Genomic DNA, 19,314 nt, shown 5'->3' on the forward strand with positions numbered 1-19,314 from the left:
TGAGCAATCAGAACTATTTTACCATGTTTCATCTTCCAGTTCTTACTACGGTGCTAGACCATAGCCAAGTCGTACCGTCTCACGAAAACGATGATTCGTGAACCAATGTATCCCAGCTAGTACCTTGAAACACACGCCCCGTTTGTACCCCAGGCACAAACAAGACCAACCCATTCCACTCCTATCATAGGGTCTAGGTCCCTGTCCAAACTTGGACTCCAAACCCCCACACTTGAGACCCGATCTTAGTATGGTTCTTAGACCTCCACCTTTCCCCATCTCCAATCAGTCAGTCCAAAAAGAGCCGAAACCCACGGCAAGAGCGTAACGAGCCTTCTCGCTCCAATAAGCAAGTATGTGCTCAGGATAATAAGTCTGTGACCTGACTACCATCCACAACAATGGATGGTCCTTAATCGACACGAACAGGAAAAACAGTGTAACCAAGCTAAGCCCCATTGACCGCGGGACACAACCTGTTACACCCACCAATATCCATACCATATCCCTACCCGGTCTCTATTTTTCCTTTCATCATTTTATCATGAGAGTAAATATAATAATCACTTATTATGAGTAATGGTAGGTTACTCATGCTACCAAAAACCTAAGCAGAGCAGCTACCCAAACCTACACTAGTAAGACTCTTAGGATAGATATATTTATGCATGTGGTTTTCATAAAATTCCTGTAACGTAAATGCATATAACATATATAAATAGTGATTATAAAAAATAAGGGGTTATACACCGGAGCTTACCTTGGGCAGGCGCGATGTCAGCTGAGTCAGTTAGTGGCGGCTCTGGGACCTCCTCCTGCATGAGAATCTCCTCCTCGTACTCCTCGATGATCTCCTCGAGCTCGCGATCACCGGTGGTCACTATCTCCACCAACTCGTTCTCTATATGCATGCGATGATGATGCAACATTTAGTATTTATGCAACAACAACTCTTAAAATAAGAATACGCATACTAAGCCACTAAGCTAGCTCTAATGACTAAGATAGTAAGCTAACTTTCATTTTCATCAAGCAAAGTGTTGGATTCAACTAACAAACACCTAGCTTTACAAATTAAGGATATATCTTTATTTCTACTAATGATTTAATGTATATTGAAACAAAGAGCATTTAACTATCCTACTGTTTAGTCTATTCTAAAGCTACAAAAATGACAATGAGCACATAATAATACCATGAAGCTACTATAAAATTTTTAGGACTAAAGCTATTACCAATTTACCACAAAAATTCCAACAATAATTAACTTAATAATATTAAGCACTCTCAAATAATTTAATAGCTCCTAGTATCAATATGTATATATATGAACTAAATACACTACCGTATAGAGCATAATTTTAGTAACCTAACAAAATTTGTTTCACAATTTTTGGACACCTATCTGATTTTATATGATTTATCAAAGATCAGCTCAAAAATTAAATTAGAAAACTATTTCTAATTTCTTAGGAAAAGAAAAACAAAACCTCCCGCATGGCCCGCGCGACACTGTGTGCGCGCAGCGGACCATAGGCATGGCCCACATGAGGTCGGCCCACGCGCGAAACAGCCACGACTGGGAAATCCCACGCACGCTGGTGTTTTTGAAAAATAGACCTCACACTTCTTTCGAATTACAACTAAGTCCTAACACTATTTCCCCCTCTCTCAAACCTTCTCACTTAATCCGTGGCTTTCCTAGAACTCCCCCACGCGCACCCTTGGCAACTCAGTGCACCGCGGCATGGCGAGCGACGGCACTGAGCGCCTACGCCAGCCACCAGGGACCTACGCGGGCCCACCTAACGGGTCGATCACCATCTCCAATCTTGGTGGCTACACTAAGCGGCGGTGAGGGGTGGCGGGACAAGCTAGAGCGAGCTGCAGCGACGCGCGACCGTCCACGATGGCAGCGTAGCTACCTCGACGATCTAGAGCACCTAAGAACCTAACTGGCTAGCGAGGGAGCATCAGTAGACTACCGTGGACCTAGCCGAGGTGACGGTTGGGGTGGAGGATGGCAGAGGAGGGCTGGCCACGTGCGGCCGAGCCGTGCGACGGGGCACCGCGGCGGCACGGTCGCATCAGCCACGACGGGGAGGCGATAGCGGTTCCGCTGACGTGCGCAAGGTGGAAAGGGAGGCAAGGCGAAGCTAGTGGTGCAGGTGAATTTGTTCAGGAGGGACGGTAGGAGGGCTGCCCACATCCATGGCCGGACACGGCCTATCGGCATGGTAGCAGGGAAACTCCAAAATTGAAGCTTGGCCGTGCATGCTTCAAGGCTAGGTGGGGTCAGGCAGCGAGAGGACATGATGGTGAAGCCGTGGATGCGATGAATTGAATGGAGGTGATCGTTCGCTGGGTAAATTGGATGGCGCAGCTCATGGCGGCAGCAGAGGGAGAAAGAGAGAGATAGGGCGTGGCAGGTGGGCTCGGCTCGGCCTCGCCTTGGCGGGATGCGGTCGGTGTGATTGTGGAGATCCACACGCAGGCGCTAGCAGACAGGCGCGCGCGTTTGTGAACGACGTGGCCCGCCCCCCGCAATGCCATTAATGATAAGGCGACGGCGAGCCCGACCACATGCGCATGGCAGAGGCGGCATCGCATTGGGCCAGTAGCGGCGTAGAGATGTAGAGTGAGACATGGACATCACGGTGAGGCGATGGCACCAGCGGCAGCAGCAGCGCGACGTGGGGTGAGTCACATTGCGGCAGCATGGTGGGGCCGGCGGCAGCACCGCCCAGCTGCGCAAGTAGTAGCAGTGGCTCCGCGCGCTAGGAGCCAGTGGTGGCCAGGCCACAGCCAGGCCAGAGCAGCCGTGGCCAGCCACGCGAGGCAGCATGCGTGCGCGCGGGACAGCCAGCATGGCGACATCAAACACCCGAGCGTGGTGACCGCGCTCACGCAGCCAACCAGCCCAAAATCAAGTCGTGCACGAATTTTAAAGCGCCCAAAACAACTAAACGGTTGCTTCAGGAGCCAAACCATCTTCACCATGCTCAAGATGGCATATGAGACTACCAAATCGAGCTACAACACTACACCACTCCTTAAACCAATCGCTCAAAATAATTTGCTAAACATAGCAATGTCTAGCTGTTGACAAAATTGGAAAATTTCTAAGTTTTTGAGCTGAACTTGATTTCAATTTGCAATTTCTAGGCTAGTAGAAATATTAGTTAGTAATATCATTTTTCGACAGCAAGGATTTCATTGTTATCTACAAAGTTTATACTTCAAACTTTATTTAAGTAACACACACATATTCTATATTATTTTTGCTTAATAAAAATTGGTTTTCAACCCTACTTGATATAGATGAGCTATTGAATCAACTTTCATTTAGTATTTTTATTGATCATTTTAAGTTACAAGAAATTTATCTACACATTCTATCACATGCATTAACACATAAACATGATACTCATGACATGTTTTAGTAAATGATTTAGGGCGTAACACCGAGGGTGTTACACAAAGTCTCAAATTGTGGGTCGCTGAACTCTCAATAGCAAAGTAGAGAGCGAAAGTGGGAGCGAAAGATGGAATTCTTGGAGGGAGTGTCCTAACGGGGTCCACTTCTTAGTGCTGGTATGATCGCTTTGATGTCTTATCTTGTTCTTTTTAATAGGTTTGAAGAAGAAGAAGAAGAGGGTGCGTAGGGCTACTGTGGGTTGTGCTGGTGGCCTTGGCAGTTGGACCGGCCTAGCTGGCCGTATGACCATGGCTAGGTGGCCATAGCACATGCTTCGAAGGCACGTGGGTACAAGGCACCAAAATCCATGGAGGCATTGTTCTGACCAAGGGGCAACTGACTGGACCGGGTAGTTCGACTTCGGCCATGGGTCGGTTAGACCACCAATTCTGACCAAGCGTACAGGAGGTTGAGAAAATTCAAATGAGCATGGCGCACTTTTCGATGTAAGACACCAAACTAATCATGTGGCTAATTTTTGTGTTTTGGATCTCTCTAGTCATCATCGAAATAATCCAGTGGTTGACTCATTAGATATGAACAATAGCATCAGATTAATTGAAGGCAGCGCATAGTCGACCGTTGGCGTGGCTGAAGTAGCCATTGGGCCCTTGCTGGTCCAACCACCATGAAGGCCGGTTGGACCGCTAGGCTATGGAGGCGTGGGCTGAGAGGCTTTAATGGCTAGTTTTGCCCCCTCCTCTATATGTATAGAGTGGTGGTCAGCCCATGGGGCTTGTTGAACACATTAGGGACTTAGTGTCCATCCTTTTGTGGAGTGTTCTAGCCCTCCAACTCAATTGTGCTTAGTGGAGATAGCATCCAAAAGTGAGAGAGCGATTCCTAGTGATTTGCATTGTGCGGTTGCATCAAGTGGCACTAGGTTTTCATGTTGCAAGCCGATGATGCTTATTACTCTTGGAGGTTGTCACCTCCTAGACAATTTGGAGGCTTGTGAACTCCATGTAGCACACACGAAGATTGTGCGGTGCTTCAGAGGAGATTGCATTGTGAGGGGTGTTGTGCTTGTCCCACGAGAGATTGAGAAGAGCAACTCTAGTAGAAGTGAGGTTCATCTGGATCAAGTGTTAGAGCTCCCATCATTGGAGTACACCTTTGGTGGTGAGTGCGAGCTTGCAGGCTTGCTACTAGCAAGAGGATCGGGTGCAACCTTGGGCTTGCCTCAATGGGGAATAAGTGGTTGGCAAACCACCGAACCTCGGGATAAAAATCATCATGTCAACTTGTCTTCTTGCTCATTTGCAATTCCCTCACTTGCTTGTATTTACTTGTTGTATACTTGTGCTAGTGTTGTTGCTCTTGTAACTAGTTAGCTTGTTTAGCTAAATAGTTGCTCTCTCCTAGTGCTAGTGTAGTGTTAGTATCTTGTGCTTTGTGCACTTCATTTACTAGCATGTGCTTGTGTGACTAGTTGCATAAGTTTGAGTGACCTTGCCAACTAGAATTATTTACGTGAGCTCCCAACAGCTTGGCGCCTTAGTATAACTCATTTAGGATCTTTTATAAGGTGCTCGATTACTTAGATAGAGGGGTGTAGTCATGGCTAGACGATTAGTTTTATTTCCACTGTTTTGATTAGCTAGCCGTAGAAATTAGTTTGAGAAACGACTATTCATACCCCCTCTAGTCGGCTCCTTGTTCCTATCACCTAATCAGGGCCAAGGACCATAGAATTCTGGTGGAGTGAAAACTCCCACATCTAGGTCCTCTGCCAAAGTGTTTTTCAAATGTGCTGATTCCAAATGTGTTCCACAGAATAACAGCACCTTTAGCACTTGAGTTAGCATTTTCAAAATATTTCCACTTGCTCCGTCACCATGACACTAGGTCTAACTCATATGCATTGTTAGTCCTCACCTAGTGGTACTTGATAACTATAATTGCTTAAGATCTCTATCCTAGGATGGATGGGGGTTTGAACAGCCTATTAAAAAACTTCAAAGCCACAATGCTAGAGCAAAGTGGTTAGAATAAAAGGCAACTCTAATAGCCACTACTTTGCCTATCCTACTCACCACAAGCAAGCCACCTAATCAATTCTAGTAGGGTTGGACGAGAGTTAAATTGATGAACTGAAGTTGCCATTGGGAATCAGCTGACTTAAACTCTGGTTCATCTGACAATCTTTGGAACAGAAAATTGATGACAACAATAAGGTAGAACAATTGTTGGTAAATAAATGGAATTTACCGCCAAACACTGCCAAGACCATCATCTCTGCAAACACCATTGGACCTGCTTAGAACAGGACAATAACGTCATGAGATAATTATTCCCCTTGATTGAACATGGGTCGGGCCGAGGTTAGACTAAACCCACTACCCACGCCTAAAATAATTATAATTACTCCATCTGTCCCAAAAAAAATGATGTTCTATGATTTAAAATTTGTCTCAGAAAAAATGATGTATGAGTTTTAGACATGTGGTTGGCCCACAAATCTAGTGCCAAATTACTAATTGAGATGTGCTACTGTTTGTTGCTTGCCTCGGATCTCTGCATGCTTGCATGCAACGCGTCATAATTAGGAAGTAAACCACGCGACATCCCTTCTTTTAAGTGAATCACGTGGGATATAGTAAGGGTATTAGATATATTTCTCTCCACTAATTTGTCTGAAAAATCCCAGAACATCACTTTTCTTTTGGACGGAGGAGTACCAAACTTCTTTAAGATCTGTGCAAAGTTTTTGAAGGGACCAGGGACCACGGGAGCAAAACAAACCCTAACCTTCAACCTTGATGCTTGATGGATATTAAAGTTGGACTGAAGAGGGGACTGTTGTAGTTGGCGTGATTGTATTCCGTGGAGCCGGCACCATCGTGGGCTCATCGTGCCATGGTTTCGCCCTCTGTCCTGCACCCTCAGTCGTTTGTCGCTGACGATCGGCCCATGGCCTAGGACGTATACGTCGCAACTTGAAGACGGACTGTAAAACGTACTTTTACAGTATATGATTCGATTTGGTCATTTCATTAGCTAGCTAATGTAACACGTATCAAACCAACGGAGGACCCACCGGTGGGAGCCTACTCAAATTTTGAACCTGCAGTTAAAATTCAGGACCAAATTTGTGGTAAGCTCAGTGTCTAGTAAAGTTGAAATGGATCATTACCAACCATTGACAAAAAAAACTCACGGTCTCCCACACAACCACTCTATGACGCCGCACGATCTGAAGGATCTGTTTTCTACAATTTGATGTTGTCACAGTAAATACTCGGTGCCTCTAATAGACACATAGTATCACATTTTGTAAAACTGCTACGTGTCGACGCTTTGACGCATATATGGATGCCTGTTGATCGTTTTGTAGGTCTCAGAATCTGTCTAATTCCAAAGAGGTTTTCCATGATCTTAAGAGGTATAGCGTTTTGCTAGAACCTTTTGACAGTAATACAATCACTCACAATGTAATGAAACATCGGGAAAATAGGATTGGCCATATCTAAGACAAAGGGAACATCAGGCATAGTTGTGCTGTTGTGAAACATCAAGCAATGTAATGAAACATCAGGAAAACTGGACATGAACACTCAAAATAGATAACCCTTGGGCTACATGAGCCGATGTCAGCTCTACAGAGTGCGGATCAATAGCTAAAACATGTTTAATACTGCTCTTAAGGAAAAACAATGACATAGCTTAGCCATTGTACGCAATATCAGCACTGCATATCTGAACTGGCTGCTGCTCCATTTCACGGCTCTCTTGCAAAGATTCCATGTGGACTTCATTCTTTACATGCATCGATAGAAGTGATTGAACCTTCCTTCCACGGCTGTTCAATTTACTACATGGTGGTATTATCATGAGCCTGCAGATGCAAAAAGAAAGCCATCTAAGTAAGAGCCAAAGAGCACAAGCTTGTACCTAATCTACCTTGATCATTCAAATCCCTACTAGTAGAAAAATGTTTCACCTGTATGTATAGCATGCATGTAATCACGGAACCATTAAGGACCAAACGTGATTCTCTGCACAAGATCGGGCCTTCTCTTGCTTGGCATCCGAACAAGGCCAGTGATTTGCATCTCAGTAACAGCTCTGCAAAACCTTGCTTGGATCATACCTTCAGCCTCTGGAGGTGTGGGTTTTGATTTCTTCTTCGAGGGAGAACTGTAAGATTTCCGTTTGGCTTTTGAATTTGTGCTCTTGATAATGCCTTCAAAGGCCGTGTACCAATCATGAAGGTTAATCACATCACCATATTCTTGGGCTAGGTTGCACATGATTGATGTGTCATGCAACGATCCTGACACAGCAGCACCACTCCTACTGCAACAAGAGCATTTCAGATGGCTCTGTGACTTCAGAAGATCAAGTTGAATCATTCTTCTTGGATTTCCAATCAGCGCAGATTGGAGAATGTCAACATTCTTGAAGCAGATGATTTCATGAAAAGGTAAGCACTCAACAGGTACCAAATATTTCCTAACAACATCCTGTAATAGCACAGCCGCTTTCTCATTTAGTACAACAGTTCCATTTCCAGTATTGGCGGTTGATCTCCTTTTGGCTCTAACACTATCGGCACCAATTGTGGTCGACTGAAGCTCCTTCACTCTCTCATTGATCTCACTCATTCCATCTAAATGGATGCTCCAAACTTCAAGGACATGTAACAAAATTTCCGTAGGCAAGTACCTTATTGTATTCATTACTTGGGCTATAAATCCTTTAGCAGACCCTGACTTTACTCCTAATAAGTTTTCACAAGTCACTTTAGAAGCAAATAGGTAACTATCTGGTGCATTTTCAGTTTGCAAATCTGGGTTGACTGCCTCACAGAAGATATCCAAAAGCTGCACTTTGTCATGTCTTCCAGCTTCATACAGGCACAAGAGAACAGAACTCCAATCCTTTTGCAATTTCAGCAGCCTAGACAATCCTTCTACCATGTTGCAAGAATTGTTTGAATTATTTGCATTTTTCGATGAGGGTAGATCAAAAGCACATTTCTGTATTGCTTGAGGGAGTGATTCAAACTTATCATGCCAAAATTCTTCAGAATCTTCCTCCAGCATTCCTATGCACAAAAAGCTTAGAGGTTCCATGGAGAAGTGCTTACTGCATGCAAGCCTGAGAGCAGTAATAAAAGAAGTTATTGTCCCATCATGCCTAAAAAAGTAATTTCTGAGGAACAGTGCGACTTCATGACTGATGCAAAATCCAGCGCATGGTTTAACAAGGATGGCCTCAACAAGTGCATTCAATCTATCTGAGGGAGACCCCAAGGTAAGTTTGCAGGGCTCTAATCGTTGAAGGGCCTCTGATGAGAGAAGCTTCTTTGGAGCATCAAGGGTAGTTGCTATCCCCATTACAAAGAAGACTGGAATTTTAAACACCCATTCACTCAGCATCATCACAAGCTCTCCCAGCACATCACCAGAACATTGCTCCAAATCATCAATTATGACAATGATAGGCTGATCAAAGTTCCCAGCTTCACAATACCATGATGCCAGCGCAGATACATCAGCGACATCAGGAACATAGGATAGTAGTTGCCGCAACAGGCTCCTAAAGCACCCACCAACTCCATGTTTTGCTGATAATTCAGCTGCTGACAGCTTGACTACGTGACATCCATTGAACTTCATATGCCCTGCGAGATCATGAAATGTTGTGATATCATCAACAAACTCCGCATTCTTGGTGAGGACGAATGCTGTGGGGATCCTTCTGCAGATCACATCAGTCAGGAGAGGGTATGGCTGCTGGACTTCAGTGCGGTGCGGTTCCGTGATGGCACGGACCGAGGCGAAGGACTCCTTGGCCCACTGCAGCACCTGGTCGAACAGCTTGAGGTTGATGGCCCTGAGGACCTCATCAATGGTGGACTGGATCTTGGACCAGGTTCGGTGAAAGGCCTCAATGCGCAGCTGCTCGTATAGCTCCAAACCCCCTTCGTCCTCACACTCCTTGCCCACTGGCTGACGACACCTGTTTGCTGATTTGGGGTTGGGTGAGGATGGCTGTGAGGTCTGAATCTGGCGCTTACCGCGGGAAGATGGCACCGAGGAGGCAGCAGCCTTGTGAAGGACAAGAAATGGCTGGATGTTGTTGGCAGCGGTGGGCAGGGTGTCACAGGGTGGCGCTGACATGGCTGATTTGACTGGAGCAGGAGTCGGCGAATGCTGCTGCAGCGGCGGTTGGTGGTTGTAGCTTAGGGAGGAATATCTGCCAAATTAGTGAAGATTTGGTGCATTCAAGCCTCCCGTCTTCACCTCCATCAGCAATGCCACCTCGACGTGCATAATCTGTAAATGCAGATAAAAATAAGGGACACGCAACTAAAATAATTACTGAGCATACATGTGTAATCTGAATATATTGGTTCAGTTTGCAACCCTGATAAAGATGCAGTAACATTGATTTAGGATTATGGTTAACCCAAGTGAATTCTAGGTGCCAAGACTGTAAATGTTCGTTAGATCAAAGTGTCAGCTGCTGTTGAAAGCTTGAAAAATAACGTTGTAAGACTACAAGTGATTTCTAGGCGATTAATAAGGAAAAAAAAATTACCTTGCAAGATGCTCGGCTCCTTCCTGCCTGCTTGCTCCTCCTCGCCCCCGCCTCCTCAGGTATGGACGGCACGGTTGCGGTGCGAACGATGGCGCGAAGGAGGGGGATTACAGGCACCTGGGGGAAAGAGCGGCGGTGGCCGGGCGACGGGCGGAGCGGGCAGCGGCCGGAAGGAGGGAGCGGCGCCCGGCGGGTGCCACGCCGATTTGCTTCTGCCAGGTGTTGAGATCCGCCGGCGGCGGCCCTAGTGCTCTTCGCGAGCAAATGAACCGCCGGCCGCCAGTTCGTGGGGCCCGCTTGCCAGCCCGAGAGGGAGCACGTTAAGATTCGTGCCACGCCAACCGTTGATACAGTGGGCCCCACAAGCCAGCGTCACAAAGCCACCCAGTTCCGTCTTCCGTGTCCAAAAACGTCCACTCCCTTGGTCTAACCCCAAAACCCTTTCCCCCCCAACGAACCGGCGGCGGCGGCGGCGCGAGGGCTTCGCTTGCTGCCATGGCTCTCGTCGCCGGCTCCTACGAGCGCTTCATCTGGGGCTTCTCCCTGAAAACCCTGACCAACCCCTCCGCCACCGCCACCAGCGCCTCGCCCTCCGAGACCCTCACTCTCGCGCCGCTCTTCTCGTACTCGGCTCACACGGGCCCGGTGCGCTGCGTGGCCGCGGCGCCGCGGGCGGGGCTGGCGGCGTCCGGCGGCGCGGACGACTCCGCCCGCCTCTACGACCTCCCCTCCGCCGCGGACCTCGGCCCGCTCCTGGACCCCTCGGCCGCCGTCTCCGCGCTCGCCTTCTACTCCCGGGGCCCCGTGCCGCGGAACCTCCTGGCCGCCTGCGACGACGGCGCGCTCCTCCTCTACGACGCCGACGGCTTCGCACTACTCGCCACGCTCCGCGCCTTCCCGCGCCACGAGGCCGTCGAGGGGCTCGCCGTGCACCCGTCGGGCCGCGTCGCGCTCGCCGTCGGCCGCGCGGGGGCGCTCGCCATGCTCAACCTCGTCCGTGGCCGCCGCAGCTTCGCCTGCCGCCTCGAGCGCCCCGCGTCCGCGGTCGCCTACGCTGAGGACAGGGACGGCGGGGACCGGTTCGTCATGGCTGCTGAGGAGAAGGTCAGCGTGCACGATTCCGTGGATGCCAGGATTATTCATCAGATGGACTGCGGCAAGAGGGTTCTCGCCATGGCGCCTGCCAAGGTACCACCATTGCCTGGGCATCTTGTTGAATTGGTCATGACATGTTTAGGATTCAACTATTATTAAAAGTGGGTTACCGTGAGGAGCTGATAGATTGTTGAAATCTATCTTCTTGTTGAAATGTTGATGGCAAATTCAGCTTGCATCAGCCTTGTAACATGCTGAATTGACATCTAGGTGCAGGCTCATATTTTTATTATTGACTTGCGAGTATATTAGGATGCAAATTGTTGAAATTTATCGTCTTGTCAAATGCAACTTCAGCTTTCATCAGCCTTTTGGTTGCCCATGACATGCTGAATTGACATCTAGGTGTAGCTTCATATTATTATTATGACTTTACGAGTGAATTAGCATGCATATTGTTGAAATTTGTTGTCTTCTCGAATGCAACTTCTGTTTTCATCAGATTTTCAGTTGCCCATGGCATGCTGAATTGACATCTCGGTGCAGCTCCACATTATGACTCTAGAGTTTAGACACTCATTATTTCGTGATATGTGTACTAGCTCTTCAAATTGATTTATATCCACTACCTTATTGTCTTCCCACTGATGCCTCTATTACCTTTTGCACTTTGCTCACATGTTTTTTTGTGATTTTTTTCAGAATGGAGTCCTTTACACTGGAGGCGAGGACCGTTGTGTTACTGCTTGGGATCTGTCCAGCGGCAAGGTCTCCTCACGCATTGAGGGTGCTCATGCAACTCGTGTAAAAGGGGTTGTTGTTTTCGATAATCGCAAGGGTGGATCAGAGCTCTCCAATCTAATTGCTTCTGCTTCGTCTGATGGTGTCATAAGGATATGGGACATTCGGACAATTGGGAATGGAAAGCCTACTCCATTAGCAGAGGCTAATACAAAAGCAAGGCTAACTTGTCTTGCTGGAACGTCACTGAAATGTAAGTCACAGAAACTTCATAATGTAGTGAGTATTGTACACTGTCCTAAGTCCTAACAAGTCCATAACAGAAACTTCATAATGTACACTGTCCTAACAAGTCCTTATTATAGCATAGATGTAAATAATCATGTCGTATAAACATGCCTTGAGTTAGTTTTCACAGACAAATTACAGGGCAATGTTAAATCAAGATTTTCATATCCTGATCTTCACTGAGAAAATATGTTCAGTTGATCTGTCAATATCCTCATTTGTATTCACTGGCTCACTGCTGCTCTTTCCATTATGTTAACAGTATTCTTTTGCTTGTTAAGAAGCATCAGTTCTCATGTATTAGTGGTTTTTATTTAAGATTATTAGGACAATAAAAATTTCTTCTCCATTTAATAACATGTTATCTTCTATTGTTGCCTAACAATGTTTGGTGCCTATTTGAGATCTTATGGTGTACACAAAGTCCATGATCCTTTTTATTCAACTAACTTTTGTTTTATAATAGTTTTTTTCTTTAGCTTGACTTGTTATGTGTAATGTGTTAATTCATTTGTTAAGTACCCTGTTGATTATCAGCACATAATATGGCTCTGATGATTTACAGGAGGCCAAGGAACCTACAAGCGGAGTGAAGGGTTGAAGCAATTTTTTGACAAGGGGCCAGGCGTCTGATTTTGCATTGTTTAGGTTAGCTGAATTAGAAAACCTGGACATCAAAGAAGAATTGAAGATGAAAGATCTGGCATGCAACCATTATCTGGGTGCGTTTGAAATGTATGATAGTCAGCCCATTATATACACCAACATAGTTTGGCTTGAGTGTGTGAACTGCAAAACTTATTATGAGATTGTGTTATTTGATTGTACGACACGTTTTGCAATTAGAACCATTTTCAGTACTAGCATCATCACCTACGGGATGATTTCTCTGTCAAAAGGGTCATCTAATCTATGACAAGTTTTGCAGTGAGAATCATTTCCAGTATTGACTCTGCAATTTACATCACTTGCCATGAGTTCTCTGTCAAAAGGGTGATCGAAGCTACAAGTTTTGCAGTGAGTATCATTTCCAGTATTAACTGTGCAATTTGCATCACTTCCATTACGGGATGAGATATGTCCAAAAACGGTCATTGAAGCACCTATAGTACTGAAAAAAACCACTTGCCATTGTAAATTTTCTTCACGCATTGGGAAAGCATTTTCTTCACGCATTGGGAGAGCTCTCTGTGACAGTAATCCTCCAAAGATAGAAATCAGCATAAGAGATCGTTACATGAGCACTCACAAAGTGGTTCAGAGCATCACAAAAGTTGGAAGCATTGTAAACCTGATCGGAGTCGGCAGCAATTCGTGGAGTTCTCTCACAATATGCGAGAACTCACAAACTCAATCAAACAACACCTAAATTTTGTACAACCAACCTAAAAAAACGCCTAAAAAATTTTCACAGGCTTCTTTAAGAATAGAGCTGCTACGATCTCCTGATCAGAAGTTGTTCCTGAGGCTCGTCCCGGTGTTCCACCCACGCCCCTTGTCCCTGTTCTGCTGCACCTTTTGCCCACCTCCGCTGCCGTTCACCAGCACTCGCCGTGCCATCCTGCGTGCGTTGTCAGTCCCCTGGGCAGCTGCAGCGCCGGCTTTCTTCCCTGCCTGCGCCGCCAAAGACGGTCTAATGACTACCTTCTTCTGCAGGCTTCGCCGCAGGATGCTGTTGATCCTCTTACTCCTGCTGCCCTTGTCGATGGAGACAACCGGAGGAGAGCACAGCTGGGGCGAGGACAGGTTCTCTGTGATCTTGTCAAGCGGTGATGGCGCTGCTGCTGCTGCAGGCTTTGCTGCGGGCATTGGCAGCAGCGAGCTGCGCTGTGGAAGCGGTATCAGAGAATTCCGGCGCGAAGCCGGGTTCAGCGGCTGCTGGTAAGCTCCACCGTTGCAGAGTGAGAGTCGTCTCGCTTTCATTGTCGGCGGCAGCTGCACAGCTTTAGGGTTGTTCTCCTTCTCGTCCCCTAGTGACATCAGCTGCTTGAAGCTGAAAGTGTCAATGTTTCTGTCGGAGAACATCTGCTTGGAGATGCCGAAGTCTTTAGGTGTTGCTGTTTTCTCTGCTGTGGAGTTGAGGTTCCTCTCGGCCATTGGGCTTCTCAGGTACGAGTTCTCTTCTTTCATGCCGTGCTGCTTCTGCAGATGGTCTTGAGCAATCTTGTTGTCGACATGCTGCCGTGCTATCTTTCTTTCAACTAGAAGCTGTGATTCCAGCTCTTTGATCTACAAAAGGTTTGGAAGTAGCAATAAGCATGTCAATTTTTTATTTTGATTCCAATTTTCCCATGCACACTCCATCATTCACCACATCACATTTCGCAAAAGCATGATATATAAGAAGACAAAATTATATCATCCATTTTCTTGATTAACCAGTCTAATTGAAATTTTAATTAGCATTTAATTGGTTGTAACAGGAAAGTTAATTGCATGATCTGGTTGGTCTAGTCAATCAATTTAGCCGACAAGGTGCACCACTCACAATTGAAAAAAATGTGTAGATGACATTTCTATATGACACGAATTGAACTTAATTTTGTGCACTAGTGCCAACTATCGTTGTTCGTTGTCACATATTCCACATTTTACGTTACATATGAAAATGATAAGTTCTGTTAAGTTGCATCTGAGAAAAGTTTGCAACATAAATTGTGTATGCTTTGCATGAGATGTTGGATCCGTGCTTAATATTAGCTACTAGGCAATAATTCATTAGAAATCATAGACATGTGACATTGGCAAAAGCATCAGGATCAAATACATGTGTACCCATTCAAAATACATTGTTTCCTTTTTTGCTAAGTTTCCAAATAGAAAAACAAGAAATAAACACTAAATTGTCATGGATGACCTATTACCTTCCAAGATAATATATTATCTACTTTAGTCTAGCCATTTAATGAAATATAATGAACAATCTTTATTAGTCTACTAGAAGTACCTTAACATTTGCCTTTAAGTGAACAAGTATACCATCACTGAAAGAAGAACAGTCCTGAACCATACTAGTTTCAAGGTGACATCCAAGCATTGGGATTATAAATGACAGCAAAAGCAAGTCCTAAGCATACTTATTTGGCATCCAAGCATTGGCATTATTAATATCCAGAACATTATACATAATAGTGACAAGTATCACACACAGAGCATGCATGTATAACAACAATTTTATAATATGTAGAAAATTATTGTTCTTGGTCAATGATTATATATAGGAAAAGTTAATAACAAGAATAATTTAATGGCAATAAACAACTAAATATATCCAGATATACCTTCTCTTGGAGATTCAGAGTGAGCAAATCTTTGGTCTTATTCTTCGCTTCAAGTGTTTGTATCCTTTCTTCCATACTCTTAATCTGAGCATCTTTATTCTTGCTATCCTGTTTGGCTCTCCCAGCCTAGCAGAACCAACAGCGAGTTATATTTGAGTAAACTTCAAAATTTACAGCACATCTGCACATACATATATTGACATAATGCTATAATACCATGAGCTTGTATCTTGACAATTCTCCAACATCGACTTGCTTTTTAGCTTGACCAAGCTCTATGCCTCGTACTCTACTTGCAAAGTTCAATGAACAAAGAGTTTCACCCACGTCATTCTCATTAGGACTGATTTGAACAAACATCAAAGTTTTGGAATCTCCACCTGTATTGTTTAAACATTGCATTATAAAACTAAATTAAAGTATAAGATTATACCATTCCATAAAAGAAAAAAGACCACATACTTAGTGAGTCTTGCAGCAAGTGTGTTAGCTTCGAATTCCTGTAATTTGAAACAACAATTGTCAATAATTGGTCATAATTTAAGTTACAAGACTAAAATTCAAATAAAGGATTCAAATTTAAATACCTAAAGGGTATATGCGGGGTCTTCATTGCAAGAGCAGATATGACATCACCAAGTGCAGAAAGTGATTTGTTTATGTTCTGTGCCTCTTTCAATCTTTCTCCTTGTGCATCTGTCTTTGCTACCCGTTCACTTCCAGCAAGGTCAATTAGCCATAATTTGCTCTTTATACATTCTCCATTCATCAAGTTTTCTCCTTTGACCATTACACAATGTATACTGAAATTGAAAATCAATTAGGACATAATTTGTGATCTATGTAATAACATAAGTGAACAAAATATCTTTGGGACAAAGTACCAACCAGTGAGATCGACTACTATGCTCATTAGCATTTGTGGAACCCACAACTCTAGCTTTGCTGCCAGTTTGTAGCACCTCCCAAGCCTCATTCATGTTAGTCACCCGTGCTTCAACAAGTCCTGGTACATGGTGAACCCCTTCTGCAACTTGTCTTACTTCCAGTCTGCAAAAAAAGGTACAATCTCATAACGTGATTTATATTAGTAATACAGTAATATAGCTCATGAGTTAAATCGAACCTTTTTGTTGTTGCACCTGGTTGAGATCCTGTAAGTAGCAAATCATGAATCTGCTCATTGTACACCTCCAAAACACTGACAGTAATCTCATATTGGAATGTGCTCTCTCTTTCATTAATTATTCGAAAGAGTTCTTCTAGAGTCCGGTAGTTAACACCGCGAGCACCATCAATTCCTTCCATGGTAAATGTTTTACCAGTACCGGTTTGCCCATAAGCAAAGATGCAAACATTAAATCCATCCAACACTGAAATTGCATATGGTGCAGTTTTCTGAAAAACCTTTTCTGTATACATAAGTTGAATAAAATATTATTGTTAAAAGCATGAATAATCACGTCACTGCAAAACATGAGCCATAATGTGATACAAGGTAAGTGAATGCATTTGTATGAGTTACCTTGGTCTTCTTCAGGGCTAAAGACAGAATCAAATTTGTATACTTTTTTAGAAGATACATGACCCCTAACAATGAGCTCTCCATCTTTTGCGGAGTCAAAATCAATGGCTGACGAAGCTCCTTCTGCTATTTCTTCTGCATTAAGTGGTCGGCACCGACAAAATACTCTTATATTACCTAAGCAACATGCAAATCACTGTTAGTTTTGTCACCACTATAATCTGCAATAAAAATTTGCAAGATGAAAATAAAATAAAACAACAAACCCTTTAGCTCTATAATCTTGTTGTATAAATCTTTCCGCTCCTTTGCCTCTTCATTAAACTTTTCTTTAAGATCTTTAAACTCGCATTCCAAACTTACATATTGATTCACTGTTCAAAATGGGCATATCATGGTTATAGTCATTTAGTTTATAGAAAGCAAATACAAACAAGAATATTAATAATGAAGATATTTTAAGGCTTAACCATCACAAACATACCATATTGCTGAATTGTTGCGGACATTTGTGAAGCATCTAACACACATTTTTTGTACTCTAGTGATTCTTGTCTTAGATTCTGGTGCTCCAACTTTAAAACCTTCATAAGATTGTAATTAATGTCAGACCACATATGAGATAAAATTATCAGACCTCTTATATATGACATAAAGGCAAGTATGTAAAATGTTTTTTGAGCCGAATACCATAAATTTTTCGCCCAATTCTTTCAATAATTGACACAAACGACTCTTCTCCTTCACTTGCCCTTCCACTGCAGAGGCTGCATGAACAACAAAAGTTGCAAACAAAACCGCTTCCGATAAAAACAAGGAAGCCTAAGCATGCACGACATTGTTGGATGACAAATCCAGTGAACTGAACATGTGCGCTTAGCTACAAGACTATTAAATTCTGAACTGAACCACTACACAAGCCAGCGGCGGTCAAATTTTCCACAACCTAAAGTGTGTAATTGTGATAAATTCAGTGAATTGAGCATGTGCGCTTAGTTACAAGACTATCAAATTCTAAACTAAACTGCAACACAAGCCAGCGGCAAATAGTTGTGTATCTTGTCACAATCCTTTACCTAGTGAGCCAACGTGCATGGACTTTCTCATCAGCTCCATCTGCAGATCATGGAGCAACTCCTGGGCTTCACGGCATTGCCTGCTCTTAAGCTCGTTCTCCCTCATCATGTCCTCTAACAGCCTCCTGCATTCCTCCTTCTCCCGCAGAAGCACACCATACTGTTGTTTCAGCAGGCCACAGCATTCGGGTTTATCCTGCAATGAACACGGAAATTTTATTTAGTTGGACAGTGAGCAGCCGCCACATTGTCCAATTTCTTGGAGATCTCTGGTGATGTGAATAACCTCCTCAATTTCTTCCGGCTGCAGGCTCTCTGAGTCGGTTCGGCCACCACCCACGGCCTCGCTCTCGGACACCCCACCCGCAGCATCGCATTTCTCACTAGAAGCCATGCCCTCAGCGGCGGCGCCAAGTGCTGCGGGCGGTGGTGGCGGCGGCGGCGGCGAGACTGAGGCGGAGAAGAGCTCGAGCGGCGCGACCCTGTGCCGCGCGGCGCTCCTCCGGATGTAGTCCGGCGTGTCCTGCAGCGCGCCCTCGCACGGAACGCCGCCGGGCAGCGACGCCGAGCCGTCGCCGCCGCCGCCACTGGCGGGTACGAGCGCCCGCGCCGCTCCCGACGAGGCCGCCGGCGAACGCTCTGGTGGCCACGGCAGCGACAAAAACAGAGATGAGAAATCGAGAGCCGCCAGTCGAGATCCGCGGAGAGAAACAGAGGAGCGGTGGCGGGTGGAATGGGCGCGTACCTTCGCCGACGTAGGGGATGATGAAGTCGCAGGCCTCGGACATCCTCACCGTCTTCGCCCTGCGCGGCGGCGAGAAGGGCGCGAGCGCGACGACGGCCGTGGCGCGGTCCCCGTCCTGTCCCGGGCTCCGGCCGCCGCTGCCCTCGTCCTCCATGTCACGCCACCTACCCAGATCAGTTCGGCGAGGAGGGAGGGACGGACGGACGGCGCGTGCGCGGTGACGACGGCCGGTGACTGAGTGGACCGATCACGTCGCTCGCGTGACGGCGGCGCGGGCGGTGAGGGAGGAGCGGAGGGCGGGGGGGTTCGAATTTGGCGGAGGCGGAGGACTGGGACGGAGAGGGGTCGCGGATCGGTCCCTTTGAATCGAGCGGCTGGGCGAGAAAGGAAAGCGACGAGGGCGGAGGAGGAGGAGGCGACCGTTGCTCGGGGCTGGGTGCGGGCCGGGGGAGTTTTTCTTCGAACGGATTCGAAACGCGTCACGCGTGCGTGCCCACTCGTCGCGTGGTGCGGTCGTTAGACTAGTAACGCCCGCG

At 45.6% G+C, this 19,314-nt stretch overlaps 3 protein-coding genes across 4 annotated transcripts; 1 reads left to right on the plus strand and 2 right to left on the minus strand.

The window, feature by feature from the left end:
* Window positions 1-6,913: 6,913 nt before the first annotated feature.
* LOC136504703 (origin of replication complex subunit 3-like) lies at window positions 6,914-10,303 on the minus strand. Its single transcript, XM_066499673.1, has 3 exons — window positions 10,028-10,303; window positions 7,422-9,762; window positions 6,914-7,316 (listed from the first exon to the last, which is right to left on the minus strand). The coding sequence occupies exon 2, from the start codon at window positions 9,604-9,606 to the stop codon at window positions 7,456-7,458; it is 2,151 nt and encodes a 716-aa protein (XP_066355770.1). The 5' UTR covers window positions 9,607-9,762; window positions 10,028-10,303; the 3' UTR covers window positions 6,914-7,316; window positions 7,422-7,455.
* A 149-nt stretch (window positions 10,304-10,452) lies between these two features.
* Window positions 10,453-13,128, plus strand: LOC136505259 (uncharacterized). 2 transcript variants are annotated; one of them, XM_066500409.1, is made up of 4 exons: window positions 10,453-11,215; window positions 11,825-11,890; window positions 12,016-12,116; window positions 12,717-13,128. In XM_066500409.1, exons 1-3 carry the CDS (start codon window positions 10,523-10,525, stop codon window positions 12,070-12,072), a joined length of 816 nt encoding a protein of 271 aa, XP_066356506.1. In that variant the 5' UTR covers window positions 10,453-10,522; the 3' UTR covers window positions 12,073-12,116; window positions 12,717-13,128. The 2 variants fall into 2 exon arrangements, with proteins under 2 accessions (XP_066356506.1, XP_066356505.1); XM_066500408.1 differs by having other exon boundaries at window positions 11,825-12,116.
* A 214-nt stretch (window positions 13,129-13,342) lies between these two features.
* Window positions 13,343-19,112, minus strand: LOC136504851 (kinesin-like protein KIN-14R). The gene is made up of 14 exons (XM_066499879.1): window positions 18,779-19,112; window positions 18,320-18,672; window positions 18,034-18,229; window positions 17,648-17,724; window positions 17,442-17,541; window positions 17,224-17,331; window positions 16,958-17,134; window positions 16,559-16,844; window positions 16,321-16,482; window positions 16,020-16,235; window positions 15,895-15,932; window positions 15,649-15,812; window positions 15,433-15,558; window positions 13,343-14,380 (listed from the first exon to the last, which is right to left on the minus strand). The coding sequence occupies exons 1-14, from the start codon at window positions 18,930-18,932 to the stop codon at window positions 13,601-13,603; spliced, it is 2,937 nt and encodes a 978-aa protein (XP_066355976.1). The 5' UTR covers window positions 18,933-19,112; the 3' UTR covers window positions 13,343-13,600.
* Between the last annotated feature and the right edge of the window lie 202 nt (window positions 19,113-19,314).

Source organism: Miscanthus floridulus, chromosome 14 (genome assembly GCF_019320115.1).
Source record: "Miscanthus floridulus cultivar M001 chromosome 14, ASM1932011v1, whole genome shotgun sequence".
Classification (NCBI taxonomy): Eukaryota; Viridiplantae; Streptophyta; class Magnoliopsida; order Poales; family Poaceae; genus Miscanthus; species Miscanthus floridulus.